This window comes from Clupea harengus, chromosome 3, assembly GCF_900700415.2.
Source record: "Clupea harengus chromosome 3, Ch_v2.0.2, whole genome shotgun sequence".
NCBI classification, from domain to species: Eukaryota; Metazoa; Chordata; class Actinopteri; order Clupeiformes; family Clupeidae; genus Clupea; species Clupea harengus.
This window is the reverse complement of record NC_045154.1, coordinates 17,938,968-17,958,984: the sequence shown is the minus strand read 5'-3', so window position 1 is coordinate 17,958,984 and position 20,017 is coordinate 17,938,968. Positions and strand designations below refer to the sequence as shown.

The 20,017-nt window shown below is 46.2% G+C and overlaps 1 protein-coding gene across 1 annotated transcript; it reads right to left on the bottom strand.

Annotated features, from left to right (window-relative positions):
- Window positions 1–1,492: 1,492 nt before the first annotated feature.
- ppcdc (phosphopantothenoylcysteine decarboxylase) lies at window positions 1,493–19,831 on the bottom strand. Its single transcript, XM_012818710.3, has 5 exons — window positions 19,475–19,831; window positions 13,807–13,902; window positions 11,310–11,438; window positions 2,213–2,381; window positions 1,493–1,858 (listed from the first exon to the last, which is right to left on the bottom strand). Exons 1-5 carry the CDS (start codon window positions 19,622–19,624, stop codon window positions 1,779–1,781), a joined length of 624 nt encoding a protein of 207 aa, XP_012674164.1. The 5' UTR covers window positions 19,625–19,831; the 3' UTR covers window positions 1,493–1,778.
- Window positions 19,832–20,017: the final 186 nt, after the last annotated feature.

The following is a 20,017-nucleotide window of genomic DNA, read 5'->3' as shown; positions in this document are numbered from 1 at the left end:
ATGCTTGAAGCTGTTCTCATTCACTATGAGTTGGTGTTTAGGTCACCCTATGCTTGAAGCTGTTCTCATTCACTGTGAGTTGGTGTTTAGGTCCATAGATATATATAAAGGCTAGATGTCTCGTCCAACGGAGTCGAACGTCCGCACATGGCGGCCATCTTGCCCCAGGCAGCTCGCCCACCCATAACATTGTGTTGGTAGTGGTATGTACTTTTTAAATAACCATAACTTGCTCAATTTTCAACGGATTTACTAATAGTTTGGTTTCTTACAAACGTGGTTATAATTCGGGATGCTTTTTAGATATTTTTAAGAAAATAACATAATTATTCACAAGTGTGCAGTGTCATAACTACATCTCTGACGTTTATAACAAACCAACCCGTTTAAAAATCGGTTGAAAATTGAGCAAGTTATGTTTATTTAAAAAGTACATACCACTACCAACACAATGTTATGGGTGGGCGAGCTGCCTGGGGCAAGATGGCCGCCATGTACGGATGTTCGACTCCGTTGGCTGGCAACGCGGACGAGACATCTAGCCTTTATATATATCTATGTTTAGGTCACCCAATGCCTGAAGCCTGTGACGCACCAGGCCGGTGGTTGTCTGTCGGCGCATGTCTGTCTGTCGGCGCATCGGGCCGGATTCGAACCCGTGTGGGGCTACTGCTTGCGCCACAGTGCCCCCCCTGTCGGCGCATTTCTGGCTGTCGCGTATGTATGGCTGTCGGCGCATGTCTGCTGCGTGTCCGGCCCCACTGGCACCCTTGTTGGTGGCTTGTTGAATGAGAAAGATCACTGGTTGTCAGTTCAGCGAGTACGATGAAGAAATATTGTAGACATATCGTAATATATCTCTCAGATGAAGACATTTGCTTTTTGTAAACATTTTGGTCACAATTTACAAGGTAGAAAAGTAAGCTATAGTATACAAGAATATGACTGGTCAACAAGCCATGATGCAGAACATCTCAACAAGTAAGTGCTGTGTCAGTTTCAAGTGTTCATGGTGTTCCCGTTTGTGAATGTCTGTCTGTCACACTCCCGTGTATCAGGGAGAGAAGTAACCGAAACACTAAAATAAAAACATTGAAACAAATAAATATCACAGAGCGCATGTGCTAGTTGACTGTTGGATGTGGCCGTTGGCTGTAGTCCTTCCGGTGTGTTCCAACCCTTTGGCACAGACCCAGGCAACGTGATATGACAAAACAGGCGGCCTTCATCGCCGTTAGTTCTTTCACACACTTTCACACACACACACACACACACACACACACACACACACACACACACACACACACACACACACACACACACCTTCGCCTTCATTGCCGTTAGTTCTTTGCTGTCGGTTTGGTGCGTCTTGGGGGGAGGGGGGGGAATCAGGGATTCTGTTTGTTTCAACTAGCAGTCCAAAACACATGTGATGTTTAGGAATTCAACTATTATGGGAAATTAATCTGATAAAACACACAATAAGAGGAGATTTCATTTGGAGTAGCAGCTTCTTTTTTTAAATTGCTTCAGGGATACATGGACGGAGTTGCAACATGTTCGTGACGCAGCCCATAAATGCGATACATGGACGGAGTGCCAACATGTTCGTGACACAGCCCATAAATCCATGAAGGCAGCAGTGCTCTCGAAAACTCGATTACATTTACAATTAAGTTTGACATCAGACATTTAAACCGTCAGTATGTCCACACTCATTAAATAAAAACCCAATGACAAGCCTCACAGCAGTTCTCTCTGTAGTCTTTAAACGCACATTAAGGCAGGGTGGAGGCACTGGGGAGGAACTGTTTGACAGTATCCACGATCGTTGTCACTTCTGCCATGGCTCCTTTGCCTGCGAGGAGAGAAAGAAAGACAATAAATGACAAGGTCCTTCCTCTGAGTGTTAATGGTGCTTACAGAATAAATACAAGGACTTTTACAAGTTCATGTAGTTGCAAGATGAAGTTACAGTGACAGTCAGGATTAGTTTAGGACTAGGTTTAGTATTATATGTAAGAATGTGTACTTACATGAAAAGTACATTATGTAAAAACTATTATTTACTTCCCTCATTTCTTACACATTGAATAAGTCTGGTTGCCACATGACAGATGCTCTTACACTGATTGGGCAGTAGAACTGAGACCACGCAATGGTGTCTAAGGTATGAATATCACGGCTCCTAACAACACACACGCGCGCGTACCTTCGTCTCCACACACCAGCTTCTTGGCGATGCAAGGGATCTCCACGTAGCCGAACTCCATGAGCGTGCTGATCTGGCGGGCCGTGATGGGGTGGTTCCACATGGCTGTGTTCATGGCTGGACAGAAGAGCAGAGGACGACGCTGGTCCCACGCTCGCACAACACACGTCTGCGAACGACAAACATCATACGACACACACCTGTCAGCATACGTCACCCTCTAAACCACAAACGAGCTGTCCAGGGACTGAACACTCGCGTTATACACGTCTGCGAACGACAAACATCCGACGACACACACATGTCAGCATACGTCACCCTCTAAACCACAAACGAGCTGTCCAGGGACTGAACACTTGCGTTATACACGTCTGCAAACGACAAACATCATACGACACATCTGTCAGGATATGCCGCACAGCAACTCAGTGCTCACACAGTGCACGTCTGCCAAACAACAGGCACATACCATCCCATAACTGAAGAGTTAGATCAGGGGCCAGACGCTTCTACAAGTTCCTTGTGGGACAGATTCTTCTGAGCTCCACACCTTATAAAGTTCAGACACATCAGACAGACAGACAGACGCCTCAGACAGATAGACACATCAGATAGACAGACACCTCAGACAGACAGACAGACGCCTCAGACAGACGCCTCAGACAGACAGATAGACACCTCAGACAGACAGACAGACGCCTCAGACAGACGCCTCAGACAGACAGACAGACACCTCAGACAGACAGACGCCTCAGACAGACGGCTCAGACAGACAGATAGACACATCAGACAGATAGACACCTCAGACAGACAGACAGACACCTCAGACAGACGCCTCAGACAGACACCTCAGACAGACGCCTCAGACAGACAGACAGATACCTTAGACAGACGCCTCAGACAGATAGACACGTCAGATAGACAGACGCCTCAGACAGACAGACACATCAGACAGACAGACGCCTCAGACAGACAGACGCCTCAGACAGACAGACGCCTCAGACAGACAGACACATCAGACAGACAGACACATCAGACAGACAGACACCTCACTGGGGCCTACTGTGTCTACACGCAGTGAAGTGTGCTTCTGTCAACACCAGTCAGGAACCTTAAAGGCTGTTCCTATATATGTGGATTTATGTAATAGGGGTAAAAAAATGTGTAACACACACACACACTCGTGACTTATCCAGGATGTTGGCATCCAGAGGAGAGAGAGAGTGATAAGCATAAGCATTCAGATCAAAGAGGTAAACTGATGACTAACTGATGTGGTGTCATGTCATGTGGGGAAGTGGCTAATCTTGGTTGGGGTTCATGGGTGTCAGATCATGACAGCTTGTGTTGAGGCCCTCTGTTCTGCTCTACTGAGGTGGTGTGATGTGGTGATTAGATCGGAGAAATCGGAGAGGGGCGGTCCTTCCTGGAACCGTTGGTGAAACAGCAGATAAAAAGAGACAGGTTAAGTGAGAGAAGCCAAAGACATTCTGGGAATCCTGGGAATCCTCAGCCATGGAAGCAAAAGAAGACTGACCACTATGGAGTGTGATGTTGAACAGGGTTCTAGTCAAGCGGGTGAATGTTTGACGGAGCGTGATGTTGAACAGGGTTCTAGTCAAGCGGGTGAATGTTTGACGGAGCGTGATGTTGAACAGGGTTCTAGTCAAGCGGGTGAATGTTTGACGGAGCGTGATGTTGAACAGGGTTCTAGTCAAGCGGGTGAATGTTTGACGGAGCGTGATGTTGAACAGTTTCTAGTCAAGCAGGTGAATGTTTAACGGAGCGTGATGTTGAACAGGGTTCTAGTCAAGCAGGTGAATGTTTGACGGAGCGTGATGTTGAACAGGGTTCTAGTCAAGCAGGTGAATGTTTGACGGAGCGTGATGTTGAGCAGTTTCTAGTCAAGCAGGTGAATGTTTAACGGAGCGTGATGTTGAACAGGGTTCTAGTCAAGCAGGTGAATGTTTGACGGAGCGTGATGTTGAACAGGGTTCTAGTCAAGCGGGTGAATGTTTGACGGAGCGTGATGTTGAACAGGGTTCTAGTCAAGCGGGTGAATGTTTGACGGAGCGTGATGTTGAACAGGGTTCTAGTCAAGCAGGTGAATGTTTGACGGAGCGTGATGTTGAACAGGGTTCTAGTCAAGTGGGTGAATGTTTGACGGAGCGTGATGTTGAACAGGGTTCTAGTCAAGCGGGTGAATGTTTGACGGAGCGTGATGTTGAACAGGGTTCTAGTCAAGCAGGTGAATGTTTGACGGAGCGTGATGTTGAACAGGGTTCTAGTCAAGTGGGTGAATGTTTGACGTGATGTTGAACAGGGTTCTAGTCAAGCAGGTGAATGTTTGACGGAGCGTGATGTTGAACAGGGTTCTAGTCAAGTGGGTGAATGTTTGACGGAGCGTGATGTTGAACAGGGTTCTAGTCAAGCGGGTGAATGTTTGCCGGAGTGTGATGTTGAACAGGGTTCTAGTCAAGCAGGTGAATGTTTGACGGAGCGTGATGTTGAACAGGGTTCTAGTCAAGTGGGTGAATGTTTGACGGAGCGTGATGTTGAACAGGGTTCTAGTCAAGCGGGTGAATGTTTGACGGAGCGTGATGTTGAACAGGGTTCTAGTCAAGCAGGTGAATGTTTGACGGAGCGTGATGTTGAACAGGGTTCTAGTCAAGCGGGTAAATGTTTGACGGAGCGTGATGTTGAACAGGGTTCTAGTCAAGCGGGTGAATGTTTGACAGAGCGTGATGTTGAACAGGGTTCTAGTCAAGCGGGTGAATGTTTGACGGAGCGTGATGTTGAACAGGGTTCTAGTCAAGCGGGTGAATGTTTGACGGATGCCCCCCAGAAAAGAAGGTACAGCCAGGACAGATTCCCTTTCCGATCAGGAACCTGATCGTGCGGAGTTGTGTGAGAGGTTTTATGAAATATATTTTCTTCCAACTGGGGCAACTGAGTGTGTATACCTTGGAGGGGTCCTACTGAGAGCAGTGTGTGTAGCTAAGGCTATTGGCTTGGAAACCGTGTCAGAAGATGGTGAACAAAATGCAGGAAGCAGAGATTATCGTTACAGTGAGGCAGTCGACACACGGGTGTGTGAGGACTTGGGTGTGTGGGGTGTGTGAGGACATGGGTGTGTGAGGACATGGGTGTGTGAGGACTCGGGTGTGTGAGGACACGGGTGTGTGAGGACTCGGGTGTGTGAGGTGTGTGAGGACATGGGTGTGTGATGTGTGTGAGGACATGGGTGTGTGAGGTGTGTGAGGACATGGGTGTGTGAGGTGTGTGAGGACATGGGTGTGTGAGGTGTGTGAGGACATGGGTGTGTGAGGTGTGTGAGGACATGGGTGTGTGAGGTGTGTGTGGACACGGGTGTGTGTGAGGTGTGTGAGGACATGGGTGTGTGAGGTGTGTGAGAACACGAGTGTGTGAGGTGTGTGAGGACACGGGTGTGTGAGGACATGGGTGTGTGAGGTGTGTGAGGACACGAGTGTGTGTGAGGACACGGGTATGTGAGGACACGGGTGTGTGAGGACTCGGGTGTGTGAGGACACGGGTGTGTGAGGACTCGGGTGTGTGAGGACACGGGTGTGTGAGGTGTGTGAGGACTCGGGTGTGTGAGGTGTGTCAGGACATGGGTGTGTGAGGACACGGGTGGGTGTGTGAGGAGTGAGGACATGGGTGTGTGAGGACTCGGGTGTGTGAGGTGTGTGAGGACTCGGGTGTGTGAGGTGTGTGAGGACATGGGTGTGTGAGGACACGGGTGTGTGAGGACTCGGGTGTGTGAGGACACGGGTGTGTGAGGACTCGGGTGTGTGAGGACTCGGGTGTGTGAGGACACGGGTGTGTGAGGACTCGGGTGTGTGAGGCAGTGGCGTAGCGGGTGTTTTGGCCACCCTGTGCGGTGGTAAAATTCGCCGCCCCCATTCAAGGAGGATTTCCTTCTGGTGCAAATTTGTTTTATTGTTGTCAATATGCCTTTGAAGCTCCGCGAGTTTTTGTCCTAGCGTCATAAAAAGAACACCCCCAGAAACCTTGAATCTTCTACTTTAAAGATACAGTTCGAAAAATAATAATAATTAGCACTTTGTATGGAGAATAGAACTAAAATCTTGTACATTTCATTTTCTGAGTGACAAAACAGCAAATGACCCGCCGGTTAGCAAATGAGGGCTATTCATATGTTAAATGCATGGTAAAGAAGGCGGTGAGGACAAGCGCATCCACTTTGAGCTGTTTGCTATGGTTACTTAGTTATGCTAGCTAAATAGCTAAGGAAACTTGTAATAACCTTAAAACAATTTAAATGGAATTCAATTTACATAAAATGATAGCTAGTTATCTAGCTGATGTTATAGTCTCCTCAATTTAACTTATACAATTATAATGGGAAAAGGTAGAAACCCTCAGGGTGCCTGTGCATGTGTTTGTATGAACAAGTTCATATTCATGAGTTCATATTGACACATATATGAAAACAACCAGTAGAAACATCTATGTGTATAATGTTCTTCAAAAACGTAGGATACCCTGCTTGAAAATATTGCAGAATGCAGTCCAGAAGTACAATTTGGCACTAAACACAAAGACGTTCCACCAAGACGTTCACACGCACAGGTCGCGGGAGATTGTTTACAAACGTTCCAACTAGTATGTTGCAAAGTGGAAGCTAGGGAGACCGCGCCACTACAAAACAGCACCATATTTTAAATTCGGCCATTTGGGAAAACAACTATTATCAAAAAATGACCAAGATAGTAATACAATTATAGTATTGGCCGCCCCCATTAAATTGGCCGCCCTGTGTGGTCCGCACACCCGCAGACCCCACGCTACGTCACTGGTGTGAGGACTCGGGTGTGTGAGGACACGGGTGGGTGTGTGAGGACTCGGGTGTGTGAGGACACGGGTGTGTGAGGACTCGGGTGGGTGTGTGAGGACACGGGTGTGTGAGATGTGTGAGGACTCGGGTGTGTGTGTGAGGACACGGGTGTGTGAGGACACGGGTGGGTGTGTGATGACATGGGTGTGTGAGGACTCGGGTGTGTGAGGACTCGGGTGTGTGAGGACACGGGTGTGTGAGGTGTGTGAGGACACGGGTGTGTGTGAAGTGTGTGAGGACACGGGTGTGTGAGAACTCGGGTGGGTGTGTGAGGACACGGGTGTGTGAGGCCTCGGGTGGGTGAGTACTCGGGTGTGTGAGGACACGGGTGTGTGAGAACTCGGGTGGGTGTGTGAGGACACGGGTGTGTGAGGCCTCGGGTGGGTGAGTACTCGGGTGTGTGAGGACACGGGTGTGTGAGGACTCGGGTGTGTGAACTACAGTCTGCTGCGCTTCCCCTCCAGACCTGGCACCGGCTGGTAGAAAAGCACGTATGAGTTGCAGATCCTCCAGCTCTTCTGTCATAGCAGAATGTGGCATGGGGTAGTTACATGTATACATGCATCCTGCTGGAGGAGGAGGAGGAGGAGGAGGAGGACTTCTAACCACATCCGTTTCAACTTTTGTTGGTTAATTCAACAAAACACAGATAAAGGTTTGTGACCAGATGACAACCCCAGTGAAATGCTCACGAAAGGGTCTCTTTGTTGTTGTTGTTGTTGTTAAGTATTGTTCAGTATTAGTATGGTGACTGAGGGGCGACCTGATGTGATATAATCCATAGGCTAGGTTATTGGGTGTGAATACCTGCATGTGACAGTGAGTGGTTTGGCCACTGTGGAAAGTCCCCAACCAGTTACACAAGGAATTTAACATATTTTCCTGTGTATAACTGAAATGCAAAAAGGACCATCAGTCTACACCGTTTATACAGTTTACCAACAGAATATGCTTATTTACTGGTGTTCAAGTATTAACAATAAGCACTTGGTGTTGGTCATTATTTTAGAAATGATATTCTTTTATCTTCCTCAAGCACAAATGCCCAGCCCAGCAGGAGGAGGAGCTCCAGAAGTCTATAAAACCCAAAGCACTGAGGATGTGAGCTCAGTTAAGGCCCACACACCCACACACACACACACACACACACACACACACTCACAGAGCTCAGTTAAGGCCCCCCCCCCCCCCCCACACACACACACACACACTTCAATGAAGGCACCCACACACACACAGAGCTCAGTTAAGGCCCACAAACACACACACCGACACACACAAAGCTCAGTTAACGCCCATACGCACACACCCACACACACAGAGCTAAGTTAAGGCCCGGGACTTGGATATGAAAGTACTAAAGATGTGAGCTCAGTCTTAGGACTTGGATATGAGGGGGAAATTATGGGGGAAATGTACAGCCCCTATATGAACAGGCTGATGGGGGAATGTACAGCCCCTATATGAACAGGCTGATGGGGGAATGTACAGCCCCTATATGAACAGGCTGATGGGGATAGCCCCTATGAACATATGAACAGCCCCTATATGAACAGGCTGATGGGGAAATGTAGAGCCCCTATATGAACAGGCTGATGGGGAAATGTACAGCCCCTATATGAACAGGCTGATGGGGAAATGTACAGCCCCTATATGAACAGGCTGATGGGGAAATGTACAGCCCCTATATGAACAGGCTGATGGGGAAATGTACAGCCCCTATATGAACAGGCTGATGGGGAAATGTACAGCCCCTATATGAACAGGCTGATGGGGGAATGTACAGCCCCTATATGAACAGGCTGATGGGGAAATGTACAGCCCCTATATGAACAGGCTGATGGGGAAATGTACAGCCCCTATATGAACAGGCTGATGGGGAAATGTACAGCCCCTATATGAACAGGCTGATGGGGAAATGTACAGCCCCTATATGAACAGGCTGATGGGGGAATGTACAGCCCCTATATGAACAGGCTGATGGGGAAATGTACAGCCCCTATATGAACAGGCTGATGGGGAAATGTACAGCCCCTATATGAACAGGCTGATGGGGAAATGTACAGCCCCTATATGAACAGGCTGATGGGGAAATGTACAGCCCCTATATGAACAGGCTGATGGGGAAATGTACAGCCCCTATATGAACAGGCTGATGGGGAAATGTACAGCCCCTATATGAACAGGCTGATGGGGGAATGTACAGCCCCTATATGAACAGGCTGATGGGGAAATGTACAGCCCCTATATGAACAGGCTGATGGGGAAATGTAGAGCCCCTATATGAACAGGCTGATGGACCAGAGCCATAACTAACAGATGGTCCAGTGAGGTGGAAATGAGTGATGCCTCTTCTAAAGAGGCGACAGTGGTACAGGAGGAGTGGTACAGGAGGTAAAGAAGTCGTTAAGTAATCAGAAGGTTGCTAGTTCGATTCCCTGTCGAAGTGTCCTTGAGCAAGACACTGAACCCCTAATTGCTCCTGATGTGCAATGTGCCATAAATGTAAGATGTGTATACATTGTAAGTCGCTTTGGATAAAAGCGTCTGCTAAATGACTAAATGTAAATGTCTAAAGCCTTGTTCAACATGAACCCATTGGTTGGAAGGAGGTGAGTATGCATGTCTCTTTCTCCCTCTCTCTCTCATAGCAGGGGCTCACGGGGTCATGTAGGGACAAGCTCTTTGGATGATGGTGTGATCAGATGCAATTTTTCCCACAAATGTTCTGTGAGAATGTGAGAGTGGCAGCTGATGATGGGTAAACATGTGGGGCTATCAGCCTGTTCTGTCTGGTATACCATGATCTCATAAGCTGTTCCCCTGGGGGTCACAACACCATGATCTCATAAGCTGTTCCCCTGGGGGTCACAACACCATGTTCTCATAAGCTGTTCCCCTGGGGGTCACAACACCATGATGTATGATGCTGCCAAAGGGTTCTGGGAAAGAAGCACTTAAACAGTGAGAGTAAAAGTGTTTTTAAGCAGGAGATCTTTAACCAATCGGGTTAAAGAAACTGAGTTATGCAATCTTACAGCCAATCACAAACGAGATAAACAAGCAATAACATAATGAGATATATTTATGTTTTTCTATAAGAGTTGGGTTTGTCAGATGCCTCCCGCCAGAGGGTGAGGACACAGGGTTAATGAAGAATAAATCAAATCAAAGAATTATGTTTTATACTATATTTCTCATTTGCTGAGATGAATAAGTTAGGTAAGTTGGAAAGTTGATAGACATATGGAACCAATTCTTTCTTTCTTTTAGCCAGACCCAGAAAAGATGAAAGATATATGGTAGCATTGCCATGAGTCGTGTCAGAGACGTGCCCACCCCTAGAGATAAGAGATTTACCCCGGAAGTTGACAGTTGGGCAGATGGACACATTCCTTTGAGTGGCCATGTTTTGACAGGAAGTATACCCGCCGTACAGGAAGTGTACTCTGCTTTGCAGACACATTACCATGAGACGTGTCCAGAGAGTCTCCTCCCCCTAAAAGACAAGGCTTACCCAGAATGCAAGAAAGCTAAAACACCTGAACAGACAACCCCACTGATCATTCTTTGGTGATCAATCTACTTAATGCTTCCACCTTCCCCTCCTTCCACACGTCGGCATGCGTCTGCTCAGCATGCATCTGCTCGGCATGCGTCTGCTCGGCCTGTGTCTGCTCGGCATGCGTCTGCTCGGCATGCGTCTGCTCGGCATGCGTCTGCTCGGCATGCGTCTGCTGGCTGGGGGTGTTCATCCCTGCATGCCACTTCCGAGAGACCCTGCTTCAGGATCCATTATCTGTTTTTTTTTTTCTTCCATCTTTCAAAAGCTTTTTCCCCCTGCACACTGTCTTTTCACTCCCTGAACTCCACCAACGTCTCTTTTCACTCCCTGTTCCACCATGAACTCCACCATCCGCCACATCAATTACTCATAATCATTATTTTACCTTACCGGTCATACTGTATCTGTGTCTTTCAACACACACACGACCCATCGGGAGGTTGTCACAGATGCCGTTAGCAATCTTGTCCAGGTTGTTGGCGCCCAGGGGTGCTATAAACTGTGTCTTTTATCCAACACACACACACACACATCTGTGACTCACCAGGAGGTTGTCACAAATGCCGTTAGCAATCTTGTCCAGGTTGTTGGCGCCCAGGGATGCTATAAACTCTGTCTTTTATCCAACACACACACACACACACACGACTCACCAGGAGGTTGTCACAGATGCCGCTAGCGATCTTGCCCAAGGTGTTGGCGTCCAGGGGGGCGATGAGCAGCAGGTGAGCCCAGCGCCGGAGCTCAATGTGCAGCACGGGGTCAGAACGCTGCTGCCACATCTACAGTACAGAAGGGTATAAACAGGCACAGACCTCAGACACACACACACAGGCACAGGCCTCAGACACACACACACAGGCCTCAGACACACACACACAGGCCTCAGACACACACACACACACAGGCACAGGCCTCAGACACACACACACACACACAGGCCTCAGACACACACACACAGGCACAGGCCTCAGACACACACACACAGGCCTCAGACACACACACACAGGCACAGGCACAGGCCTCAGACACACACACACACACAGGCCTCAGACACACACACACAGGCTTCAGATACACACACACAGGCCTCAGACACACACACAGGCCTCAGACACACAACCTGTTCTTAACCAGACAGACTCAGACACACACACACAGACACACACCCTGTTCTTAACCAGACAGACTCAGACACACACACACACAGGCCTCAGACACACACCCTGTTCTTAACCAGATAGACTACGACACACACAAACAGACACACACACCGTCCTTAACAACATAGACTCAGACACACACTGCGTACTACTAATAGCTTGAGTTAGATAAAAACAGACTACAAAGCACGTGCTAAAGTGAACTCTGTCTGCACACTGAAGTTCAGAGATTTGAGGCAGAGATTCCACTTTGTCATTTCCATTTTGTCATAATGACCAGTTATCAACCCACAAACACGCATTTATGACATTATAAAAAGGTCAACAGCAAGACTAAATAAGAGCCACAGCAGATGAACTGGGCAAAGGTCTCTTTCTTAGTGAGACTCTAGTGAACCCCCTTCATAAATGATTAAACATCAGAGAGGAAGATCACCGGAGATCAAAGCTCATGTCGCCGTAGCCTGCAGTCTTGTAGAATCAGAGATAAGCTGTTTCCACCAATACTCCAGTAGCAGGTAATAGGTTGAGTATGAAGTATGGGCGGCATGACTTTTCTGAACTGTTTCTGGCTAATTTGACCATGAGGAACAAAACTAGGGTGCTGTCATTTACTGTAACCCGAGCGAACATCGAGATTTTGCCACGCCCTTTTAGCACGCGTCCAGCCCATCTGTATCTCAGCTTCTGAAGGTCGTAGACACTTGAATTTGGTCTCAAAATGACCGGAATACGCATGTTTATATATGCACTATGAAGGTTTCCAAGCTCTAAAACCGTTGCTTTTCAAGATATTCAAGAAAAAAACATTTTTTTTATTTTGCGTGGGGCGCAAAAAGTACTCCACTAGCAGGCTCAAGTTGAGTATGCATTATGAGCGGCACGACTTTTCTCAACTGTTTCTGGCTAATTTGACCCTGAGGAACAAAACTAGGGTGCTGTCGTTTACTGTCACCAGGGCCAACATTGAGATTTTAGCACGCGTGCTCGTCCGTATCTCAGCTTCTGAAAGTCGTAGACACTTGAATTTGGTCTCAAAATTACCGGAATACGCATGTTTATATATGTACTATGAAGGTTTCTAGGCTCTAAAACCTTTACCTTTCGAGATATTAAAGATTTTTGGGGGGGGATTCGCGTGGAGCGCAAAAAGCTTCAAATCTTGAATGTCTTGAATATCTTGAAAAGTAAAGGTTTTAGAGCCTAGAAACCTACACAGTGCATATATAAACATGCGTATTCCGGTCATTTTGAGACCAAATTCAATTGTTTACGACCTTCAGAAGCTGAAATACAGATGCGCTGGACGCGTGCTAAAAGGGCGTGGCAAAATCTTGATGTTCGCTCGGGTTACAGTAAACGACAGCACCTTAGTTTTGTTCCTCATGGTCAAATTAGCCAGAAACCATTGAGAAAAGTCATGCCGCTCATACTTCATACTCAACCTATGGGCTGCTACTGGAGTACAATGGAAACTGGACGCTTTTCTGTGTTAAGGCGTTCTGATCTAGGCTGAAGTGTCCCTTGGGGGCACACAATACATAGATACTACATATATACCATAGATACCAAATATATACCAATTATACTACATATATACCAATTATACTACATATATACATATATACACAATACATAGACACTACATGTATACCAATTTCTACACGTGATACAGACATTTGGGCATCAGTGTGGCTGTGTGGCCTTCAAGAACAGTGATCACATTCCTTTTTCCCTTTTGTTGCTTTCATTCATTCACTCTTTAATTCAAATGATAATCACATGAACATGAAGTATGTCAATGCTGCACAGTCTTAGGGAGACCGATTTAGACAGAGATTTGAACTCTCTCTCTCTCCTAGACAGTCTTAGACAAACCACTTTGACTACAATCAAAACCAGATATCTCAAAATAACCCATCGCTCTCTAACCCAAACACAGACAGAATGTTTTGGTAACAGGATGTGTGTTCTGGCTGAAGCGTACCTCCCACTCATCTTTATCAGTGTACACGCGCACAGGTATCTCAGCAATGTCGTAGAAATGAGAGGCATGCTCTGTGGTAACCACACGCACCTCCACCTGACAAATACAAAAGAAATAACAGACATTAAAACACACACACACACACACACACACAGACAGTTTATGCACATGCACACCACTGAACAACTTGTCCATTGTTTCTATGGTACTAAATCAAAAACACGACAGAGAGAGAGAGGGAGGGAGACGGAGAGGGAGGAGTTCAGCGTGGCCTTGCGGTCAGGAAGCTCACCCACTCCTTCCTATCCGTCGCCACGCTCCGTTAATAAAACACCATGGCAGCTACACAGAGATAAAAGTCCAGTTGACATCTGAACAGAGCTCATTGAGAACAGGTGGCCTCGCTCAACAAAGGTGTCTCCTCCCCACCAGCCTGAGCCGGCTGAGCCAGAGGAGCGGATCTGGTGGCAACCGCCGTCGAGGTGATCAAACCCCCCCAACGCCTCCTGGGTTTTATCTACAAGCCCGTTGCATCATTCACCTACTGTATGTGTATATGTATCCGTTCTGCCTCTCAAGTTTCACAGTTACGAACGGGCGAATGATTAGCACACACACTTCCCCACACACCATCAAATTGGCATCCTTTTTATGACAATGGCCTGACCATAAACCATAAACCGTTTCCGTTTCACATCCTGGAAGTTCCATTCAAGGGGACAGGTGGTCACACTATAAGATGGACCCAGCCTAGGGGACAGGTGGTGTAAGATAAATTCAGTTCAGTAGAAATGTATTAACAAAACTTATTTTTATTAACAATGCTTAGGCCTTACAGAAATCCGAGTCTATGCTTCATACCAAGTGTATCTTACACAAGAGCCTGAGAGACAGAGCCTACAGTCCATCTGGCTTAGCAAGGTCAAGTCAGTGGCTACTTAGCATGTTTGAAGCTCGGGCGAAAGATGAAATGTTTGGAGTTTCTGGATAGATAAGACAGTCCGTAGATGGGTGGAGAGGCGCTTACAAAGCCCTGATTGTCACACAGAAATGATGTGTTATTGCTGAGAAATACTGTAGGTGTGCGGTGGTGCCAGTCTCCGAGGGGCGGACACCGGAGGCCCAGAAAATGACCTCATTGGGTTAGGACTTAAAAAGTCCAGTTTCTCTGTACCTGTTTTCAGAATGCATTCTCCAGCTCTGCTTGATGGTACTCTGTGTTAAGTCAAGCAAGTTGTATTGTGTCAGTATTTACCAGTAAAACGTATCTTGTAACAACCAAATGCTTGGCATGGTGGTCTCTCTCTAAACCAACACGCAAGAGTGAAAAATACTCTTACAGTGGTCACACTGTAAGGTGGACCCAGGCTAGGGGACAGGTGGTCACACTGTAAGATGTAAAAAAAAAAAGCAGCAAACAGCACGTCATCTCCAACAAGATAACCAAAACACATGAGTTAGCATGCTAACAAGCCTTTTATCAGTGGCAACTGTGCTGTTGTTGGTGTTTGTAAGGTTTTTAAACTCCTGTTTAGTAGTAGGATTGCTAGCTTTCGACCAAAACTCCTCAAGGCTGCTTTAACACAATTGTTACCCTAAAGAATGTTAAGGGGTTTAAATGGTGAAATGACATGAGACTGTACCTCAGGACTCACTGGAAATGGACCTCACGCTAACAGTGAACGAAGGACCGGAGGTACCCAGGCCGCTCTAAGACTTGTTCTGGTTGAGGGTGGCAGAGCTGCCAACTTTAACATTTGTCTTGGCATGAGGTGGGGTGCCAAATCCAGACATTGTTTGTGAAAAAATGGGTCTTACGCCAAAAGGGTGAAACTTGGCATCAGTATGGGATTGATGGTCAGAGGCCTTGCATTAGAAGGAACTGATACCCTCTTAAAGTTAATTACACTCTAATGAAGACTTCCGCTAAGAAAAGCTCACCAATAGAAACAGCAGCACACTGCCCAAACTGTTGCCTATCTCAACACCGGCATCTCTGATGCCAATCATTCTGGAGAAATGTGATGAGGTGTGTCATCGGGTATCCTTTCACATACACATTACTCATGACCACACATTTCACATCAGCACAGCAGTAACAGGAACAAGAAAGTGTGGGCGTATTTCAACAGTAATATTAGCAATAATTAGCAGTCAAAATTGCCACAGAGCGACAATACAACACATTTTATGATGCAGCAAGTATTGCGATTTAACTCTGCGATAAGTTGCAAAAAAAAGACCATTTTGAACACACAACGGATGTGGAGGACTAGAATATTCCAATGTAATTCTTCATTAAACACACACTTATGGAGGGCAAGACTGCACATTTGTGTGATTTTCAGCCTGTAAAAAATGTATATGCAATCCCTTAAGCAACTCAAAAGAATTCAGACAACTTAAAAGTTTTAATTGAATGTAGTAATGCCCCTTCCTTAGTAATGCAATGTGTGATACATGCCCCTTCCTTAGTAATGTAATGTGTGATACATGCCCCTTCCTTAGTAATGTAATGTGTGATAAATGCCCCTTCCTTAGTAATGTAATGTGTGATACATGCCCCTTCCTTAGTAATGTAATGTGTGATAAATGTGTTCTTGATTCTCCGATTACAGCTGAGACGCAAGAGAAGAACGTGGCCTTGCGCCATCTTATGGACTTTAGACGCAACATTATCAGAGTAGCTGATGTACCATATTTAAAAGCATATTATGACATACATACATACATACATACATACATGCATACATGCATACATACATACATACATACATACATACATGCATACATACATACATACATACATGCATACATACAAAACATACATACATACATACATACATGCATACATACAAAACATACATACATACAAAACATACATACATACACACATCCACACATACATACATACATACATACATACATACATACATACATACATACATACATACATACATACATACATACATAGACACCTGGCGCAGCTGTATCAATATAACATCAATCAATAATTATCAACCATGTTTGCTGACACTAATGAAAGTGTTTGAGTATTACATTGTCACCTCATGAAACAGGAATCTTATAATTACCAAACCACTGTATACTTGAACTCACAATGACTTAAAGTGGACTAATATAAAGCTTTACTTTGTCTTCATCACAAACATATTTCTCTTTGTGTTTTGTGAGAACCACATTCTGATCTATGGTCAAATACTTTTCTTGCAGCAGTGACAGGAGGCAACAGCTGAAACATGCGAAACATCACCATCTAGTGGCTATAGAAGTGAATCACATGTCTCTAATGGAGAACAAATAATGGAACAGTCTCGCTAGTGTGCAGGTGCTCGCCACAAACTCTGTGCCTTTTTATAAGGTTCTCGTACATGCGCATAGGATTGTGGGTGCTTTAAGACCGCAGAGGATACTCCAATGGCATCCTTGACAATTCTCTGAATGAAGGACTTGGTCCTTGGTAGAATTCCAAGGGTCGGGATTCGATGACGTAGCAGCATCCTTGAAACGCAGAATCCTTCCTTGACTTTGAGAAAGAACCTTTATGATAGGCTACAGTTCATGTCTGTTATCGGTCTTCCTTTGCCAAGTCCTCAGTGAAGCGCAGTCCCTTGCTCTGAAGGGAATCTTTCCATGTCGCATTCCAGTGGAGATGAACCTGAGAATGATCCCAAGGGGCTTCGGGTTGTGTTGGCATGGTTTCCCCACTCCATGGGCAACTTCTATGACATCAGGAAGCTTTTACCTTTTGGCATACACTGACCACCTCTGCAGGCACCGTCTCCTTTTCAGCTGGTACACCATAGAACCTTCAATTCCACTGCTGACCAGAACGCTCCGAGTCGGACACGTGATTCATACTGTACTCTTGACCAGCCGCACCCTTTACACCAGGTCTGACAGTTTGTCAAGCAGAAAACGACATGGAAGACATCCCTCAGGCTGGCCAGGGCGCCCTTCAAGTCTGCAGCGAAGGCGAGGAGGTCGTCCAGGTAGCCCACGCAGCGGTCTGTTAGCCAGGACCCTCTCCATGAGAAGCTCGAAGGTGGCCGGCCCATTGCGGACTTAGGGCACGCCTCCGGGGGAAGCTCCACCTGCCAGCTGCTACTGTGTAGGTTCGAGGAGGTTGAACCAGCTGGACTCAGCGATGTAATCGAGGGCAAGGCTTTGCAGGTGAGGTCATTGAGGTGGCAGCAGTTGACGCAAGGTGCCATCTTTCGTCTGGACCAGGACAGCTGGAGAAGCCCAGGGACTGGTCAGTGATGCCCGCCTCTGCCATGTCTTCGATCTTCTGTTCTGCTGCAGCCCATTTGACGAAGGTCAGGTGACACGGAGGCATGACCAGTGTGGATGTCGTGCTGTGCTGTACGAGCCCGTCGCAGCTCCTCCGGTACAGGTCATCAACCGCTTGCTTGGTCACAGTTCTTTGGCATGGTGGTGGTGTGGAAGCCCCCCCCCCCCCTCTGTCTGTGGCCGCGTGGCAACCTTTCTCTGGCTGGTGTCGGCGATGCTGACGAGCTCTGGTGTGGGGTCAGAGTAATGCCAGATCTCACTTCTGACACCAAGGCAGCGATTCAGCGCAGAAGGAAGCCCGGAGAGACAGAGGTCTGATTTTAAAGGCAGCTCCTGAAGGCAGCTCACGTCTCTCCTCTCGTTTTTAAACGCAGATAATCTTCTCATTTACGCATTTTACTCTGATACGGACGTTGTCCACCATTTTCTCAATCGCATCACTTCTGGGATTGATAAGGTTGGCCAGGGTGGGAGGGGCATCAGATTTTAGAGCACTGTCAGTATGGTAATGAGAAATTGTAGTTTTTTTGGCAACTGGGGCCTCACTTGGTTTCATGGGCAACTCCACTTGCACTCCATCCCATTGTCGTAGTTGTGATCGCAATCCGATCTACTTATTACCTCCTTGCTAGGTTTAATCTGTCTTTTTTTTTACTGCATTTTGCAAGTTCAATTTCACGCCCAGATGTATTAAAGCAGTAATAAGGAGATCTGTTCCAAAACTAGTAAGCTAACTACCTAAAAGGTATCCAAAAACCTTGCAAACACCACCAACAGCCCAGTTGACACTGATAGAAGCTTGCCAACACACTAACTTGTGTCTTTTGGCAGTATAGCTGGCAATGTCATGCTGTGAAAGCTTTTCTTCCATTTTTGCAGGTTATTCCAGCCCGGTACACAGAACTACATAGGGCATATCCTGGATGGCTAGTGGGAAAGACAGATGTGTCCTTCACATGACCATATGCTATCAAAATAAAATTGAGGATGGTACCAAAACTAGTTGCCTATAAAACCATACCTCAAAAAGTGTCAAATTGTTTCATAGTGTTACTTTAAAGAACTTACTTCCACAATCTACAACCACTAAACTAAACTACACCAACTACTATAAAAAATGCTTCCCATAAAGTCCAGCGCTAACAGCTGGATAAAGTTCTGATTTGTCACGCAGGCATCTTGAGCGAACCCCCGTTAACAGGGAGTCAAGTCTGAGAGTACGCCAGGAAGAGTAGTCACAGAATAAAGGTTTAACAACACAACATACACAACGTTATTTGTTTAACGATTCGTATGGTGATTAAATGCAGCCTATTTCTAAGCTCAGACTTTGGAGGGATCATGTTCTACTCACCCCGGGAATCTGAAGAAGCTGACATACCAGTAACGGTAATTTAAGTGCGGCGACACTGCCAGTAACACATACGAGAACATGAAACTTAGAATCAATCGAATCTGACAAGTCGGTCTTCGGACAACCTACGCCAACGGCATCAGTCTGCATTCTTTAATGTTACTTGTCCGCCAAAACTGTTTCCTGAATACCCTTCAAACATATACCTAAGCTATAATTGACAAGTTATTAGTAATGTAATACATACATCAAACATATACAAGTAATGCTACACATAAATAAACTTCATAGGAAAAACCATATGTCTATGGGGTATACTATGTCTATGGGGAAAACGGCAAGTCGAATCTGTCATGTGCTTTGACTTCCGTAAACATGGCTTCTTCTCCCTTGTCGTAAAATTACTGAAGAATTGCCACAGCGCCTCTATTGGAGTAAAGGGCTCACTGCAACATCCGTGGTCAGTTATCGATTGAAAAAATAGATCTTCCCATATGAGTGGTATTTCATGCAGAATTATAATAAAAACATAATAGGTTAAAT

What these genes read in the sequence shown, in the direction of transcription:
- ppcdc (XM_012818710.3), bottom strand. Translation starts at nt 19,624, where the DNA reads ATGCAGACTGATGCCGTTGGCGTAGGTTGTCCGAAGACCGACTTGTCA. An exon ending in AGCTTCTTCAGATTCCCGGG is followed by an intron (nt 13,903 to 19,474) that starts GTGAGTAGAACA and finishes TGTATTTGTCAG; the next exon opens with GTGGAGGTGCGTGTGGTTAC. An exon ending in GCTGGTGTGTGGAGACGAAG is followed by an intron (nt 1,859 to 2,212) that starts GTACGCGCGCGT and finishes CTCTCCTCGCAG; the next exon opens with GCAAAGGAGCCATGGCAGAA.